The 18,192-nt window shown below is 39.2% G+C and overlaps 1 protein-coding gene across 4 annotated transcripts in view; it reads right to left on the bottom strand.

The window, feature by feature from the left end:
* Window positions 1-1,186: 1,186 nt before the first annotated feature.
* LOC127374001 (complexin-2-like) overlaps window positions 1,187-18,192 on the bottom strand; it is a 59,045-nt gene continuing 42,039 nt past the window's right edge. For all 4 annotated transcript variants that reach the window (XM_051418899.1, XM_051418900.1, XM_051418901.1 and 1 more), the window contains exons 3-4: window positions 9,961-10,136; window positions 1,187-4,961 (exon numbers count right to left, since the gene is read on the bottom strand). In XM_051418899.1, the coding sequence (XP_051274859.1) occupies window positions 4,767-4,961; window positions 9,961-10,136 (371 nt within the window). In that variant the 3' untranslated portion in view covers window positions 1,187-4,766. The remainder of the gene's footprint in view (window positions 4,962-9,960; window positions 10,137-18,192) is intronic.

Raw genomic sequence — 18,192 nt, 5'->3', positions numbered from 1 at the left:
CAGGGAAAGCCAGGGGATTATATTCAATAGTTAAACTTAATACTGCTATTGCCTCATATATGGTACAATGCTAATAATAAGAGCCTGTCTCGGGATGGGGGTATCTCTGTTGAGAAACTGGCGGAGCATAAATCACTAAACATCTGTTGCAACAGACAGTGAGAAACATTTTGTTTCCCCCCTGCTCTGCAAACCACATGTGCTTATCGAAGCACGATAGCACACTGCTGATGTATCAGGCAAATGAAAATATATATTTTTTTGTACAGACTGAACCACTAAATAAGTGAATGTGTGCAATTATTCATAAAAAAACCCCCAAAAACCAAGTTGTACCCCTTTATAAAAACACATCTGCACTGTAAATAAGATTGACATGGCAGCTAACCTTTAAGAGTGAATTTTACTGATGTATTAGTGGAAGGTAAATAAAATGACAAGCTTTGCACTGTGTATGCTGAAAGGCAGTGACAGCAACCTTTTGAAAGAACCTCATTTAAAATCCAAACCAAAACGATCGAGCAATAAACTGAAAATGTCAGAGTATCGTAATCAATTAATTTAGTCTTAATGTCGGCCTCCTTTTTGTGTTGTAATTAAACCCAACTCTGAAGTCATTGCTATCCTTAATCCTTTGCTTGGCATTCCTCCATTATCTTTACAGTGGATTCGTTTGATGTAAAAGGTTTTGCCGATAACTGATATCACAGACCCACTTATGACAAACAAACTGCTATGAGTGAGATGCTATTTGCATCGCTTTGATGTCCCTGCGGGGGTTTTTGAAAAGCCCTCCAATCACGATTTGAACAACACAGTGCATTCTGTTTACAGCCCTTTTCGCTTTTATTGAATAGATGTTGAAATTTCTTCGGAGAAAAAAATAAAACGTAACAGCCATGTTGAGATGAAAAACAGGATTGACTGACAGAAACAGTAACATGTGATATACATTGAAGGTCTTTGCACATATACTTCCTTAATAACGAATGCCATGCAATGGGATATGATCCATGACTGCAGGTCACGTCTCAGTCTCACAAGTCAGGGATGATGTTGCCTCCCAAACCAGAAACACACTGTACGTCACTGCTTCTATATGCTGTTTTTTACTTTACACAGAAGGAGCAGTAGCCAAAGGCCTGCTCCAGTACTGTTTGAATGCAGAAACACAAGACGATGAAAATTATATGAAATCACTTTATTCTCAGAGTGTGCGGTGATTCCATTTTTGCAGGAAAGTTACAGACTGAAATCTCTGTCTAAAATGGCATGCAGTGAGGCTAACAGGTGGAGCTTTGAAACACAGAGAAGACACAAAACGATTTTTTTTATCAACAACCTTGCCTACATTGCACACCATAAGCATGCATACATTTTTGTCAACAAATAGGGAGAAAGAGAGAGAGAAGGAGGGAGAAGGGTGAGAAGATTTCGCAGTACAAAAGAATGCACCAAATGAACATGTTTTTTTGTCTTTTTTCTCAAAATACCAACCACCAGAGGACAGAAACAGGACCGGCTACAGACGAAAAAGAAAAATACTGCACGAGAGTAAGCGTCTTCTCAACACGTACAGAACAGAGAAAGACAGATGCAAGGAGAGAGAAACATCAGACGGTTACATTCAAGTCACATCAAAAGAGTATTTTTACTTTTTAAGTGGAACATTTTTCAGGCAGTTTCTTAATCATATTAATGGCTGTGTGAGCGGCACAAATGAGCAACTTCCAACTAAACACTGAATTGGAGTCTACTGGACGACTAGATATTGATTACGCATGACTTGGGCAGTTTGTTTGGGCAGTGATCTATAAGCCGTTTAGAGCGCAATCAATTGGCATTTACAAGATGATGATGAATGGGTAGATTGATGGTTGAGATGAAAAGGGTGATTCCAGAGCATACCAGTTTGGAAAAGACTCACTGGTAGCCTGAAGAACTGCACACACTGATGATGTTTTCTAAGGTGCTCTTTTGTTGCTCCTTCTGCATGGGTTGCAGGGCAGTAATAGTAGCTTATTGGAATATTCTTGGGCCAAACAAGAGATTTGTCATTCATAAAGAAAAGTTGGGCTTGCTAGGCCCCTGGCAATGAAGTTGTTCAAATTTTTAGCAAAAAAGGCTAATTATGCTAAGAGAAGGCTAGTTATGGTTTAAACTTCTATTAAAACTGAAAGGAAGAATACCTGAGAATTTCAAAATAAATAAGATATGCAGTAAATTAATAAAATGAAACCTCTTGTCTACGTCTACTACTACCAGCACTATTCTTTGGTTTGACTGAATAACTGAATGATGGATTTGAGTGTTGCATGGATGCATGGTTCCGTAACTGTAAACATCTGTTGCTAACTATGTGCTAACACACCGTTTAAATGGAGGCTGGCAAAGGCAGTGTTCAAGTACAGTAAAATCACAGGGTTCAATAAATATGCTCTACAGGACAGTGACCTTACCACACTGCGCCCTTGGATGTTTTTTTAATATATCCAACATGATTACAGAGCTCACAAAGCGCTGATAAAAAGATAAATTTCCTTCGTCTATGCCACAGGAACACACAAGTTCAGAATTATTTCATGTTTAGCTCGCTTAATAAAAACAGCGGCAATGTGACAAAAAAGCGCATTTAGAAAACCTTACTTATGCCTACGGCTACTGTGCGTATGTGAATCACAAAAACATTTTCTAACAAAATTGTATCACAAGATTGAACTGATCTCTGCTAAAAGCACATTTATGCTTTCCCTTAAACTTCATGTGGGATTTTTTTTCTGTACATGGCAGCTACAGTAACTCCTTACTTTGTCAAGTCTTGAATCTTTATATGTATATGTGATTCATTCTAGTGTCTATTTTTGGGTTACAACAACATCAAATTTAAGTTATTGATTGTGATGTACTTGTAGGCTAACGAAGGCATCGACTGAGGTCTACTACTGAAAATATATCCAAGATTGAGTGTTACCAGCACAAGTCTGGTGGAATGTCTGAAATATCTGGAATGTTTTAACAAGACACGGTGGAATGAAGGAGAAATAAAAACAAATCAAAACAAGGCATATGGAGATACATTTGATTTTATCCCTTTAAATTTGTGCCATTATATTAACCAGCAGCATAGACTGGACTCTACAGAGCAGGTTTAAGTTCTTTGTGGTATACGATCATGGAGCTTTCATGCAGGGCTCAGGGCTTTTTAAATAACTCCTCTGCATGTATTGTTGATGTCTGCCTTTGGAAACCTGCAATTTGATTTGCCTTTTGGTTTCAAACACAAAATTCTGGTTGCGTTCATCATTCTGCAACATATGACTGAACATTGTTTACGACACTAAACAAATCGTCCCATCTCCAACCCCCTTTCTCTTTTTTAATCAAATATTTCTGACCCACAAAGGCTTCACTGTCACTATGCAGACACGTCTGTGCCTTTAACATTGACTAACACATTAAGGAGTAAGTCTAAACACACAACAATGAAGATTGTCTGTTATTGCTGATTTGGGACTTCACTCCCATCAGTTAAACCAACGGACACAGGACAACTTCATTTCGAACAATATATTGCACTATTGTCACTGTCTGTTCACATAAAGTGTGTTCACAACATAGTTGTGTTTTTGAATTTTCTTTTTTTTTTTTTTTTACAAAAAATTGATGGAAATGTCAACAGAAATTAAAATAAGCCTGGTTTAAAATGTACATGTCCTACTGCAAAAGCAGAGCGAGCGACACCTGCCACAGGACATAAAAACCCAATGTTCAAACCACGAACATGTATAGCAAGTGAATTTATAGTAAGAATTTCACCTAACTGCTTTGAGACAGACTTCATGTATGGAGAACATTCTATAGTTTCCCCCATGGAAGAACATTTCAGACAGTTATCGCCTATTGTACATGGTGGAGATGTCAATTAAATAAAAAAGGAAAACCAGTTATTGCCTCAAATATCAATGTATTTCGCTTCATCATAACAAATGAAATGGTATCCATATGCGTACTTCACGTCACAAAAGTTTACTGCATGCTTAAAAAAAAGTTAACGAAACATAAACTCATCTCATCTCAAATGACTTCGTTCGCTTTCCGCTTTTACAGGTGCTGTTTTGAGTCCATCAGTGCTCATATTTCACTTTTACAATAAACCAATGAGAACACGAGGGACAGATTATGGGGTGAATCCTCACAACGGAGAACTGATAAAAATGCAAGTATTTATATACATTGTATGTATCAAATATCAGCAAGAACATAACAGGAAAATTTAATTAAATTTCTGATATGATTTGGATAATTTCCTAAACGTTAAAAATATGGCTTATTCTCTTAGTCATCTTGTTATATGTCACATTTCACTCTGATATAGTTCTCTTTTTTTATAACCCGAGGCTATTTACAAACAAAAAGGGTGGATGATGGGTGATATCTGGTCTTATTCTAAGTGCTTGACATTTTGAAAACATGGCATAAGATTTGCCTTGAAGACACTAGTTCTGTGTAGGTGTTACATACTTTTAATATAATCACAGTTTACAGAGAACCATGTTCTGTGTGAGAGATTAAAAAGTACATATCACCGCCAGAGACCAGATATTTTAAATCAAGGGCAAAGTCATGGCATGTTGCTCAATTTCTGGACACTTAGAAGTTGGGCTGAAAGGGTGGGAGGGTGATGGGGGAGGTGAAGAAAGGTATGGCATTAGTCTTGGTTAGATGAACGCTGTAAGAAGTTAATCACATTTCACCCCAAAACACTGTTACTTTTTATTGAACATATCCATGAGCGGAGTCGGGATGAATTTCATGACCGTGTCCACGATGCTCTCCTCTTCCTCCTCATCACCGCAGCCGGTGGGAACCGCCTTCTTTGGACGGGTGAGACTGCCCTCGGAGGCCTGCTCCATAGCAGCCGCTGCCTCGGCTTCCTTCTCCTCCTTCTTCTTGATGCCATACTGCTCAGAAAAGAGAAAAAAACAAACAGACAATGATATTAAGCCTCGTCCGAATAGGTAGTTACATTTCCTTAGTGGTTAGTTTGATCTTTTGATAATCTTTTAAAAATGATTCATCTCAGTTATGAAATATGATCCAGGGTTAGCATTTTAAACAAACCTTTAGAGACATTTTGTGAAAACCCAATTGTTTGGGTCGAGGACCAGGCCAGCTGTTTCCCCTACTTTTAATCTTTGAGCTAAGACTCAAAGACTAAAAGTAATTCTGTGACTGACTTCAAAATATGGCAATCTTTACTCTAAAGATAGAGACGTGTGAGGCGTGACATGATCATTTCATGCATTTGAGGTAAATTGGCTGAAAATGATTACTGCTCTTGCAAAGTAATTCATATTTCTTCATTTGCATGAATTAGCTTCAGGCTGCTTCCTCGTGAAGTTTAAGCACAGCACACTGTGGCTTTTTGGGTCCTGCATGAACAGCAGTTAAAATCGATTTCTGCAATTGGATGAACAGGAGTTTGGGTTCTGTGCTTGTGTGTTTGGGAGTTTTAACTGCTGCTTGGTCTAATTAGGCCTTCCTGGATATTTTATGTGCCAATTACAGGCAGAGGATCTCAGTAGGTGTAATGGACAATGCTGACGATTAAGCTTATAAAACCCTGGGCCCCAGCAGACTTCTATTAAATCAGGAGTGTATTTAGAGGAGAAAGAGCACAAAATTGCCATTTAAAACATTAGAAAGAACAACAACAGGTGGGAAATCTGTTTCACCATAGAAAAGGGCTAGTAAGTAGGATTTAGTGGCAACTAGCAATAAACCAACTGAATACAGCATAGGTTTACAATCATGAAGGAAAAACTACAGTGGCCGTCAAACTCGCAAAAACTGCAAAGGGCCCAATCTAGAATCAGTGTTTGGTTTGTCCGTTCTGGACTACTGTAGAAACTGTTCAACATGGCGGCCTCCGTAAAAGAGGACTCTCCCCGTAGATAAAAACTATATCATCACAACTGGCCAAACTCCATCTGCTGAGGGAGATCATATCATTTGATTGAAAGGTTAGGAAAAGTTACTAAATAGAGCTTGTGCTGAGATTGTTATGTCAACTACAGCTTCCCAATATGAAGCTGGTTATATGAAAAGCTGATATTTTGGAGATGCAAGGTTCCTGCACAATGACAACAACTTCAAACAAACAAGTCCGGACAGACAATTTATCACTAATGCTCCATGTCAGTGTAATAACTGATTCCTTAATTGAACTTGAGGCTTATATTTATTAATCTAAACAGATGGAGGGTGGATGATATTAGTTAACTTTGACATAATTTGAAACCAGCATCTTGTCAGCTTTTGTTTTGATGTAAAGGTTCTGGGTCTGTGTTACCTTGAGTGCATTTGGTGTGGCCCTAGTTTAAGCAAAATCAATACAGTTGAACTGCAAGGAAAAGGTTGCAGAGCACAGGAAGGTCAACAGGCTGAGCGATGTTGATCTTGAGGCAGAGGTGCGGAAAATGAGCTGGACTCCTCCCTGACCTCGCTGCTGCTCTCCCAAGCGGACGTTAATGTAATTCTAGAGCAATAAATATTTGAAGGAAAACTAGTGTCCATTACCGCTGTGAAGATGCGCAGTAGTTTTTACAGTAGAGAAGTTTTTGAATGGAGGATTGTTTAAGGAACAACAAAAAGTCAAAAAACATGCAAACACAAATGCTTTTCAACCTTTTCTTGCCATTATTAAAATTAGTTTGCTGTTCATTTAACTCTGGATCCAGCTCAATAATATCTTCTGTCACGACTAAACCATCCTTTTGTACAGCTATGATATGTAGAAATGCCTCCAGGGACAGTAGAAGACATTCTGTACGGGGTTAGAGATTTGAAAAGGATTCGTAAATAAATCCACAATAAATAGATTAATGTTTATAATGGAAGACTTTCAAGGCTGAGGCACACTGACAAATAATAGCAGCTGGTTTTTGTTATGCCAGTTGCTATTATTCTGGTCTAATATTTCACTCAACACTGGATTTTAAAGGATTCATCCTGCAGCCTCTAAAACCCTTTGTGCTTCTTCTCTTCTAAGTTCTTCATCCTCTGTCAGCTAATAAGAAGATACTTTGTGATCCTTTGTCTTATAATGCAAATCATTTTCTTCCTGAAGAATAGTGCATCTGCAATAAGTGACAAATTGGACTGAAGAAAAAAATGGTTGCTGCTATAACACTTAAGTCAGTGTGGGGCAACAATCGATCAGCAGGAAGATGCAGCAGATAAAACCATCAGTGAAAGACAGAGCAGAGATTATATCTAATACTTGGACTCATCTTCATCCTCAGAATGTTTATGACTACAATAACTGCAGACCAGTTATTCCAATGACATGAAGGCTTTTATCTATTTTTGTATGAAATATTGATAGATGGACTGTTCCTGTCTGTACATTACTGGTAGTGAGGATGAGAACCAACATATTCCAACATAAAGAAGATGACAAAACCTACCCAGTAATTCATCATTTGCAACTACTCTAACTTGGCATTATACAAATTATGTTTTGAGGGAAACATATGAATGACATTTTATGTATATTGAATTAATTTGGTGTTCATTTTAGAAGAACATGTACTTGTTTTCCATTAAAACCAGTGGCCCAAATCCCAGCTAGTGCAGACATTTATTGCCATGTAGTCCAGTAGTCTACCATGTCGGTCCAGACTGAAATATCTTAAAAAGCATATGATGGATTACCAATAAATGTTGTGCAGATATTCATGCTCCCCCAGAGGAGGAGGTCGACATTTTTGATTCACAGTAAAATTTCTCAACAACTACTTTATGAATACTACTTGACCATTAAATTTGGTATAGATATTCATGTTCCCCTCAGGACAAGTTGTAATAGCTCTGGTAATCCTCCAATAATACTGTGCTGAGTGCTCTTACAGCCTCACTGAGCTTCTAGCATGGCTGACTCTTACTCTTCATATAATTTAAACATGATCATTTGTTCTTCTTTACTTTAACCATCTTTTGTTTAAAATGAACCCATTAATGACTAACAACTATATTTAGTGTGTTAAGGAAAAGATTCACCTTTTTTTTCTGTTGGAGGGGGAAAACACAAAATCTGCTGTGGAAACTGTCAAGACATGTGGCTACACATGACAAAATCAAAATGTTTGATTTCACATATTTATAATGCCTTAATTGGCAGACAGAATTGATTTTCTTTTAAAAACGCAAAAAAACCTTCATTCATTCATTTGACATATTAAATATCAGATTTACACTAGATCAAAGCATAACTAGGGGTTACTCATTTTATCCCATAGTAATACATAAAATGTTTCTGAATCTATATTGTTACAATCGAGAATGTGTGTGTAGGAAATTAGTGGACATTAATGGGTTAACTGTACACTGACCATACGCAAGCTGCCATATTTGCCAGATGCAGAAATAACTAATTGAAAAATATTTACAGTGGAAGTTTAGACAGTAGCCTCCATAGAAAATGTCTACCAGGAAGCTTTCCGTTTCCCCAAAAAAGAATCTTTTGGCTTTAAGTCAAACATGTTTCTGCAAAATGTGGGCAGTATAGAAAAACAAGGCAGCCTGCTCAGCTGAATGGTTGGAGGCCCTTTTGCACAAGATTTGAGAAGTAAATTCATGCGCCTTAGTTCTAAAATGTTTCTTCTTAAGTTTGACAGAAAAAAAAAACATTGCTGCGATTGGTTGATGGATATCTCTTCTGTATCTCCTTCTGCTCCCTTGTTTGTTCTCCGCTTTCCCTCCATGCTGCTCGGTCTCGTTCCCTTGCAATCTGTCTTCCTCGGTCTCTCTCTCACTCTTCAGACTTGAAGACAGTCACGCTTAGTCAGCCCCTCTCCGCTCGCTATAATCAAACACTTTCCAAAGATATGCTGTCATATCGCTCTTTCTCCCTCTTCTCTCTTCTTTCACGTTTTGTTGCAAAACCAAAGAATCGCTTGGACTCAGTGGAGTGCGGAGCTGATCCTTGAACTCCAAATATAGCTTTACAAAGGCTACACAAAAGTTTTAAACTCAGCTCGAGAGCCCTCAAACAGTGTTCAAGTCAAATATTCAATGAAATATTAGCAATGTCAAGAGGAATATTTGACTGCTGCAGACACTTTGATACCATGAATTAACATTTTATTACATATGAATTAAATAGGATGGATTTATCAAAGACAAGATAGTTTTGGTGAGACCAAAAAGGGGTTTGAAGCTTTAAAAACTGAATTTTAACGGTAAGGAGTCCTGCATTTGTTAACTGAACTGCAAACAGCATTACTGGGTGTACAAACCTGAGCAGTGTGCAATCTGTTTTTTTTTCTTCATTAAGCATACAGCAAAAGCCAGTCTGCTAGTTAAAAGTTAATAGAGAACTCGCAATACAGTGAGGTTATCTGCGACATCGTCATGTTACTGTTGAGTCTTTAAAATGAAAGTCATGGTCACTGTGTGGGCATGCTGGCAGAAATCTAAGAGGCCGGCACAAAAACTCAACCTACATGGTGTGTATGCAACTAAAGACGGTGCAAAGATATGTCTTCTTGTGATTTGGGTGAACTCACCCTTCAATAATGCTTTAGTTGCAAGAATGGATATTGTAGGGAAAAAAGTTAAACAGATAAACAGATCGTCATTAGATGGATAAAACAATGTAATCCAAGCAACATTAAGGGTTCATTATGGTTCAAACCTTGATCTGTTTTTACTGAATGTCATCCCACTGTATTTAAGTGCAAAGATGTTCTAAATGGTCAGGCTCAAGGTGGAGCAAAAAGCCTACTATTATGAGGGTGCGATCATTCATGCAAATAGTGCACACTTTTACATTTTTTTACAAGAAAAGGGACAGTTGTAGTTGTGTGAAAAATGAAAAAGGGGTGTTGAGAAGGTTAAATAATAAGGTCCAGTGTGCTTCTTCTTCTACTTTGTCAGCTGTATTGATGATTATTTTACCTTATCTCTGATGCCCTGTCGGAGGTTTTCTCTCTCCGCCTCCATTTTTGCATATTTAGCCTTCCTCTCCTCTTCCTGTTGCCTCAGTGCCTCTTGCCGTTCTTCTTCTTTTTTCTGAGCATCGGGATCTTTCTCCTCCTCCCCACCAAGCATCTTGCCCATGTCTTTGGTGGCCCCTGTTGTTGGTGGTGGCAGAGAGAGAGAGAGAGAGAGAGAGAGAGAGAGAGACAGAAAAATGATAAATAAAACAAATGTCAAGCAGAAATCTTTTAATAAAGAGTGACAATTATGGCAATTCACAGTAATTGCAGCATAATAGATCTCAGTTATTGGCTGTCGCAAAGCATTTGATGTGAACAGTGACACATCTAAGATTTGGATAATTCAATAGACATTGCTTTGTATTTCAACCCTCTTTCAGGTCAGTGAAAGAGCAGCTCAATCTGCCCTCGACTGAACCAAAGACAAAAGTGTCTGACAATAGAGGGGACGAGAGGTGAGCCCCATGAACAAGAGCCCGGGATAAAAGGCACGGCAATAAATGATTAGCAATTCTCTTGATTGCCTTTGTTCTGCTCACTTTGCCCTTTGCTATCTCCAACATCCTCATGCAAAGCGGCCACTTGGAACATGGGTCAAGACCTGAGAACAAAAGGCTTAGAGTGCTATTGAAAGGACCATAATAAACAGACACTGGGACTCATTTAGCTACTGATCCCATTTCCTGGCTGTGCTAGTTAGATATGCTAAACAAGAGATCAAGCACATGGTAAAAAAGATATTTATTAAATTATTATATTATATTATATCATTGCAGCTTTGGTCTGGGTGTTGTTGCTTTGACTTGTGTGTTACTTCTATTCTATTCAATTCTAATGATAGGCATTTCCTACCGCGGACTGTTAATTCTTCTGGATTGGAGCATCACTTCATATTTTAATTGTATTTTATGGTGTTATTTGATGATAAAACAGAGTCTAGAAAGATACCAAAAAGCCATTTTGAAATTCTCTTCTTGATGAGGCCTGGCTTATTAAAATGGCCGCTGGCACTGGCAAAGCTGTCTCAGGCACTGACATCCTACTGTGTCTTGACTAGACTGTGTCGGCCTGTGTGGAGCATCTGGTGTGTGCTATGGGCATCAAATGACACGTTCCATATGCCGCTACACGGCTGGTGTGTTTTGCCCTTGCCCGGCATCCCTAGGAATTACACTCATATTGAACAATTGTGCAATTTATGTCCAGTGCCAACCCGAGAACAATCATGCCCTTTATGCATGGCCGTGGAGAGGATGTGCTGGATGTAGCCCATCTGATGTTAATCTGGGTGACCGGAGTTCTCATTCTGTCACAGACCAACTGTTTATGTAAATTGTAACTGTAATCTTTCTCTAACCTAACCATACACCATGTCAAAACCACAATCACTCCCTTCCAATCAAACATTAACCCCACTGTGGCAACCAGATGTTGTAGAGAGGAAGAATTTCAAAACGTTCCCACTGCCATGAAAAAGGTCTGCTGGTGCATGCACTGCATCAACACTGTCGGAGCTGTCGGGACTCTGATGCTGCCGTTCACTCTTGTATAACATGAAAACAACTTCCGCAGAGAGAGCTAGATCGCCCTTCACAGCAAACATTTGGTTTTGTCAGTTCCTGTTTTGTTGCCATTTTGTTGTGATTGAGTAAAGTGTGATGCATCCATGTCAGTTACACACAGGAACAGAACCCAGTCTCTTCAGAAAACAGACTCTCTGACTACCTTCACAAGATGCTGAGGCTTTGTTTAAATTGGTGAAAAATAACACAGCACTCCTTTGTAAATGATAAAGACAAATGTTAACCAGACAAAGGCAAACACTATATAACCCTGCTTGTTCTACAATAGACCTCAACAGTCTGTTACATGGCTTTACTCTAACCAGAACATATTCTCATTATAGTGTGAGCAGCAAGAACATTGTCAGTTTTGCTGCCTCAGTACAACCATTAAAAAAACAAATGCTGACATTATCCTTTTAGCTATAACAACTTGAAAGGCCATAGTTCAAGTCACGAAGTTGCACAGACTAATCTTAAGCGTCATCCGGAGTGTTGAGTAGCTCCTGCAGTGTTTTTGAGTATTACCCATACACAGGGCTCTGGCTGTGGGTGCTAACTCCAGAGGCATTCTTTCCAGCTCTAACAGTGGCCCCACGAACCCTGAACCCACCTCTCTCCACTCACTTCCAATTCACAGGAAAGAAATTGATTTTAACGAGAACTGGACCTCCTGGACCACTTGGGGCAAATTCGAAACACAGTTCTCTCACTGCCCCGAGTCCAGCACATTTCCCTTCACTATTAGTGCCCCTGTATTAGTGGCTCGGCTGCTACGCTGTGCCTCACAGGCTCTCCGGAGGAAAGACTCAAAGACACAGCCATCTGCTTCAACCATAAAATTGATGAGACAGCGGTGACCTTGGGGTTCTTGGCTGCAGTCTGAACTTGCCTTGTTGACGGACCAGGACAAGCCCCAGTCCTTTAGTCATATGGAGCAGGGTGACTGCTAATTAATAAACAGACATGTTGATGTTTCTTTTTTTTCATCAACTGCTTAGTGTACCAAACACGTGACATGTTGGCTTGTTAAGAATGCGTTACATTCATTATTTCTAAATGCTGCACTCTTTTCTTTTACTCCTTATTATACCGACTGTTAATAATGAAGTAAGTCTAAATATAAACAGTTTTCACATAGATAGTATAATATATACATACATATATTCATGTTGACTTTAAGGTGGTGACATCTACATCATCTCTGTACACTTAAAGGGTGCATAACAGCTATAGTGAATAAAACAGAGAAGCGGTCAGTTTTTGTCATACATTTGACGCAGATAAAGATGGTCAGAGAGATGCAGCTAAACCCTTACCTCCCTGTTCTGAGGGTAAGCAAACTAATTAGTTACTTTCTTGTAGTAACACTAATAAAATTATGTCTCCCCAGGGGCCAGTCTGAACTGTTAAAAGTGGCTGTAAACTTTTTCTTTGACTTTGTTGTTGGTAGCTTGAGGAGATTTCCCAAATCTTGTATGCAGAGCAATCTTTATAGAATATCCCCCATCACTTCAGGGATATTGCATTTTTATTTGGCCCAGCAGAACAGAGAAACTTCCAAAATTAACTTAAGTTAGAATTAACTTGTTAGACCTTAGAGTCTGCAGATTCAAATTAAAAAAATATAGCACAGCATGCTTTATATCTTATTTTAGCTTTGACTTTATCAGCTGTATCTTACTACATCTTGACCTATTCTCATCTCCGTATTAGCACTGATACTATAATGGTCATTTGTGCTAACAAAGTCTTTCAAATTCGGTTACAATATGGATATAATGTAACTCAATTTGGGAGTCTGTCAATAAAAATGTGTCAATTAATGTTGTCAATAGTTGTATAATTACACTACATTCACATGTATACTCTTATTAAAAGAGAAACTATGAAAAAGAGTTTCACATCAAAATTATAAACTTTAGACTACCTAAAGAAGGGTAAACCTTTTGATTAGTGTTCTTCTGCAGACAAGAGCAAAAACAGAGATCAAACCTGTTTACCTTAATCTGTCTGAAACAGTCTAGTTTCCAAAGTTTGGCTAATTGGATATTTTTGATATAAATCAGCTAAAATATCAGCCGCATACACCTTTTATCTAGAGTCTACTGCTGATAATTTGTATGTCTTTGCAACTGATGCCACTTTATCTCTTGCATTTGCATCGCCTCTCCCAAACCTCCACATGACTAATCTCGATGCTCAGGGCTAATTAGCTCGTCTGATTGTGACAAAGCTGCTGTGTAGCGACGTGAGACAGTTGTCGTTCCCAAAAGCCTTGGTGTCATCATACGCTGCCAGCTGTGGAGGCTGGGAAATGGTAAGCTAAGCGAGAAAGCTCCAGAGGAAGAGCTGAGAATCTCGGTTATGGTTAGAAAAACACTGAAACACAGTCAAAGTACTTCATTAGAAAGCACAATGAATAACTTGTCCCTCAATACAATGCTAGAACTATACAAGGCAACTTGTTGGTTGCTTAAAAGACAACTGCAAGTAAAGCTTTTAACTGGAGTTATGTTTATCGCAATTCAAATGCCCAAAAACTAGTATGTGGACCATTGAGCTCACATTTTCTGCACTATGAAGAAACCTTAAGTGTACTTTGGTTTCAGTTTCAGTTTAATCCAAACTTAATTAAAAATTATTGATTAAGTTGTGATTCTTTCTGCAAAGATCTGATGCACCACAAACTCTCACATTCTGGCCACAGTTCAATAAGTTAATAATAAACTGTAATAAAAATATTACAGCTCTACAAATGTAAAAGATAGCATTTAACTAAATAGGGGGTGTATTTGATGCGAAGGTAGAAAAATAGTCTATAGCCATGCTGCCGGCTCTGTGAGGCTGTACTGCTCATCGTAAAGAAAACCAATCTTTTAAATAGAAACTGTAAACCAATGTATTGGACAAATTAAACATTTGACCTGATGAAGGTGCTGGATAAAAAGTCCCAGGGCATCACCACAGTTCATGTGGACCATGTACACCCATCAGCCATAACACTATGACCACCTGAGCACCCTGACTAACCACTGTGGACTGGGAACACCACAAGAGCTGCAGGTTTGGAGATGCTCTGACCCAGTCGTCTAGCCATCACAATTTGGCCCTTGTCAAAGTCGCTCAAATCCTCACGCTGCCCATTTTCCTGCTTCTAACACATCAACTCTGAGGACAAAATGTTCACTTGCTGCCTGATATATCCAACCCACTGACAGGAGCCATGATAACCAGATAATCAGTGTTATTCATTTCACCAGTCAGTGCTTATAATATGGAGGGGTTATGGCTGATCGGTGTATATCAAATTACATGATAATCCATCCGACAGTTGTGTCGACAGTTCAAACCAAATAAAAGAACGAGTACTTACATTTTGGTACTTACAGGGGTGCCAATATGAGTACTTAATAATACCATTACTGTTGCAACACTGACTTTAAAAACATGTTTTATTTTCATCAGATGTTCCTCACTTTCTGACTGTAATAAATTAGATCTCCAAACTGGTGACACTGCTTTTCTTCCGCCTACCTGTCAACCTGCTAGTGATGTAAGAGGAAAACATCAGAGGATCCCCAAAGTCAATAGGATTCATCCACTGTGCACCGTGTACATATGTACTAGAAATCATAAAAATCTATCCAATAATAATGAGATATTTTAGTATGGACCACACTGGCAGACTGAATGACCAACACCTGCCATTCCCGCAACATAAAAACAGTTTTAAGTCATTACATTACTACACAGTACAAACCTAACCTGTTTAGTGATACTGCCCTGAGCACGGAGAGCTAGTTAACTGTGCTAATTCATTACTGCTTTAAAAGGGATTTTTTTAGGTCAGCTGAGGCATGAGGGCTAATTTTAAAGTAGGGGGAGGCTTCCTCTGCTTAGCGGGAAGGAGAGTAGAAATTGAAAAGGGATCAGGGAGAAGTTTAGAAGTTATGGATGGTCGGGTCATGTGGTGGATTAGACCGTGCAGAGTTACATAAAGGCTAGCTTTAGACTTGGAGGGTGTGTGAAAACATGAGGAAAGAGTGTCTGATGTGTTTTGTGTGTATGTGTGTGGATGAGGCTCTGCTGGGTGTTAAAAGAATGTGAACAAAATGTACAGCTCTCAATTCCCTCCATGCATCTGTGGGCCGTCAGAGCAGAGCGTAAAATCAAGTGTGTCCCCTCCAGGTGCATTCGGGCTCCGAGAGTGTTTCTGCTTGTATCTGTGTGTGTGTGTGTGTGTGTGTGTGTGTGTGTGTGTGGGGAATATTTTGCGCTGAAGGACGGGCAAGACCACATGAGAAGAGTCCCCTGTGGAGCCCAAAGGCACACGAAGAAGGACGGAGAGAGAAGAAGGAAAGAGAAAGGACTGAGACTGAAGAGAGAGAACAAAGACAGAGGAATAAGGTTAACTAGAATGAGAGTAAGATTATTTCCACTACAACACAGCAAATTAGAGCGACTGATGGAGAGAATGAGCGTGCATAAGTAAGAAAAACGGAGAGTGACAGCTCTTTCATCTGTCCTTGTTGCAGATGTTTTACATTTTATCTGGGAGTGATACACAAAATGTACAATGACAATGAAGAGCACTTGAGAGACAATAACGGGTATTTAAATGAAAAGAGGAATAATGGCCAGAAAAATAAGGACAGTAAAGGACAACAAAGGAAAGACTGAAAGACTGTGAGAATGATGATCGAGAAAGCCATATCAGAGAAAGGTTAAGAGGAAGGAGGAAATTGAGAGATAAAGAAAGGTGAGACGGGAGGGCGAGAAAAAGAAAAACAGATTTAGAGAAAAAGTAAGGGAGAAATATGAAGTGAAAGGGCAAGCGTATTGTGAAAAAATGGGAGATACTGCAGGAAAAAAAGTGATAGAGCAAGAGAGCGAAAACAGCGGGACCAGCTCAAGGACTCTGTGTTCCTGCTCTCCCATCTGTCACCAGTCCTCAGCAGTCCCACGGCTGTCGACTGGCAGGTCCCTGCCTCAACCCCCAAGGCCCACACCAGCCGGCCCAGACCATCATCATCAGCCTCCTGCGCCGGCCTGAACGGGAAGGTAGTCCCAAACCCAGTGGAAAGGCCACTGAAGGAACATTACCGTAAAGCAGAAAACAAGGCTGAAAGATATTAGCTGTTGTTCTGTCATTCAGTGCCGTCCACAAGTTGCTTCTCATATCTTTGAGTTGGACCAATGTGCAAACAAAAAGAGCTTCTTGACTTCTTTAAGCACATTGTTTTTAGTTTTACAGAATATTTACTGTCATTTTCTTATTATTCATTTTTCTCGTCAACCCTGTTTCATGCTCTGTGGCTGGCAATGACACCAACATGGAAATACCAAAAATGGCAGTTCCTTGAATGGCCACTTGAGGCAGGCTTACAGATTTGATTCAATCTCCATACGGCTCCATATTAAAATGCCTGAATTTACAGCACGGTACAAAAAAACGGTTTTGGTCTATGTAGCTAATTTTAATATAACTCACCAGTTTAAATTATATCAAGGCTTAAAGTTATGCAGAATTAGCTTTGAGTGAGTGGCTGTTTTCATTAACCAGGCTTTCCACATATCAGCCCATTTTTGGATTAGCTGGGAGCCAGCGCAGTCAGGACTGCTAAGATGGCGATGGCCAGAGTAAACCAAACTGTGCTTCACAACGGCTCTTCAGAAACCTATGATTTCCTACATCCACTGTACATTACATGCCAGGCACCAAATGGCAGAAACACCAAGTTAGCAACTAGCTTGCAACTAAAATGTAACAACTGTAGCTAAATGCTAAATGTTTTTGTCAAAATCTTGTGGAGACCAAAACAGAGCAGAAAGGATAGTGAATATTGGATTAATGTTTTTGGCTAACGTTGCATTCAAATATTTTATTGATATGGCTGTTTTTGCTTTTTCAAATTTTATCAGAAATATCTGATGACATTTTTTATTGTGAGTCTGTTTCAATACTTGCTAAAAGCACCCTGGGAGCATCATGAGAGTACATCCTTCTTCTTTGTAATGATTGTGCTTGGCAGCATTTATACCCACAAAAAGGGCCTCAATTTTGGTCAATCAATGTCCACCATGAACAACAGGCAAGCACTAAAAGTTTTCTTGGCAACTGGAAATTATTGGCAACTTAGCCAAAGACAACGACTAGAGAGCCATTACAATCACACACAGACACACAAACATACACGCATAGTCAACTTGGTTTTCTTAGATTTGATGATCACCTCATGTGCAGTGTTAACAGTGTCACTGAAGTAGAAGGAACCAATCAGGAGTGTGGGAGTTGTGAGAAAAGTGACAAAAACTTCTTAAAAGATATGCAGAAGTCATGTTTGCATCATGATGCTTTAAAAGATCTGTGGCTGTGTTTCAGCTCCCACACAAACTTTTATCAATGTCAGACCTTGAGAAGATTTAAAAAACCCTCTTTTGTTAAAGCAGCACTGAGTCACTTTTCACACTGAGCTGTCTGTGCCGGTCCTTGACAACTATTGACTTTATCAGGCAGACTGGTTTGATTTTTGGAGCACAGTTGTCCTTGGAGAACTCTAAAAACACTTTGGGTAAAAGAAAAGGAGAAAGCCCTGTTCAGTACAGAAAATTGCTTCTATATCGCC

This window comes from Dicentrarchus labrax, unplaced genomic scaffold (genome assembly GCF_905237075.1).
Source record: "Dicentrarchus labrax unplaced genomic scaffold, dlabrax2021, whole genome shotgun sequence".
Taxonomy (NCBI): domain Eukaryota; kingdom Metazoa; phylum Chordata; class Actinopteri; family Moronidae; genus Dicentrarchus; species Dicentrarchus labrax.
Note: the sequence above shows the minus strand (reverse complement) of the source record. Positions and strands in the feature narration are given on the sequence as shown.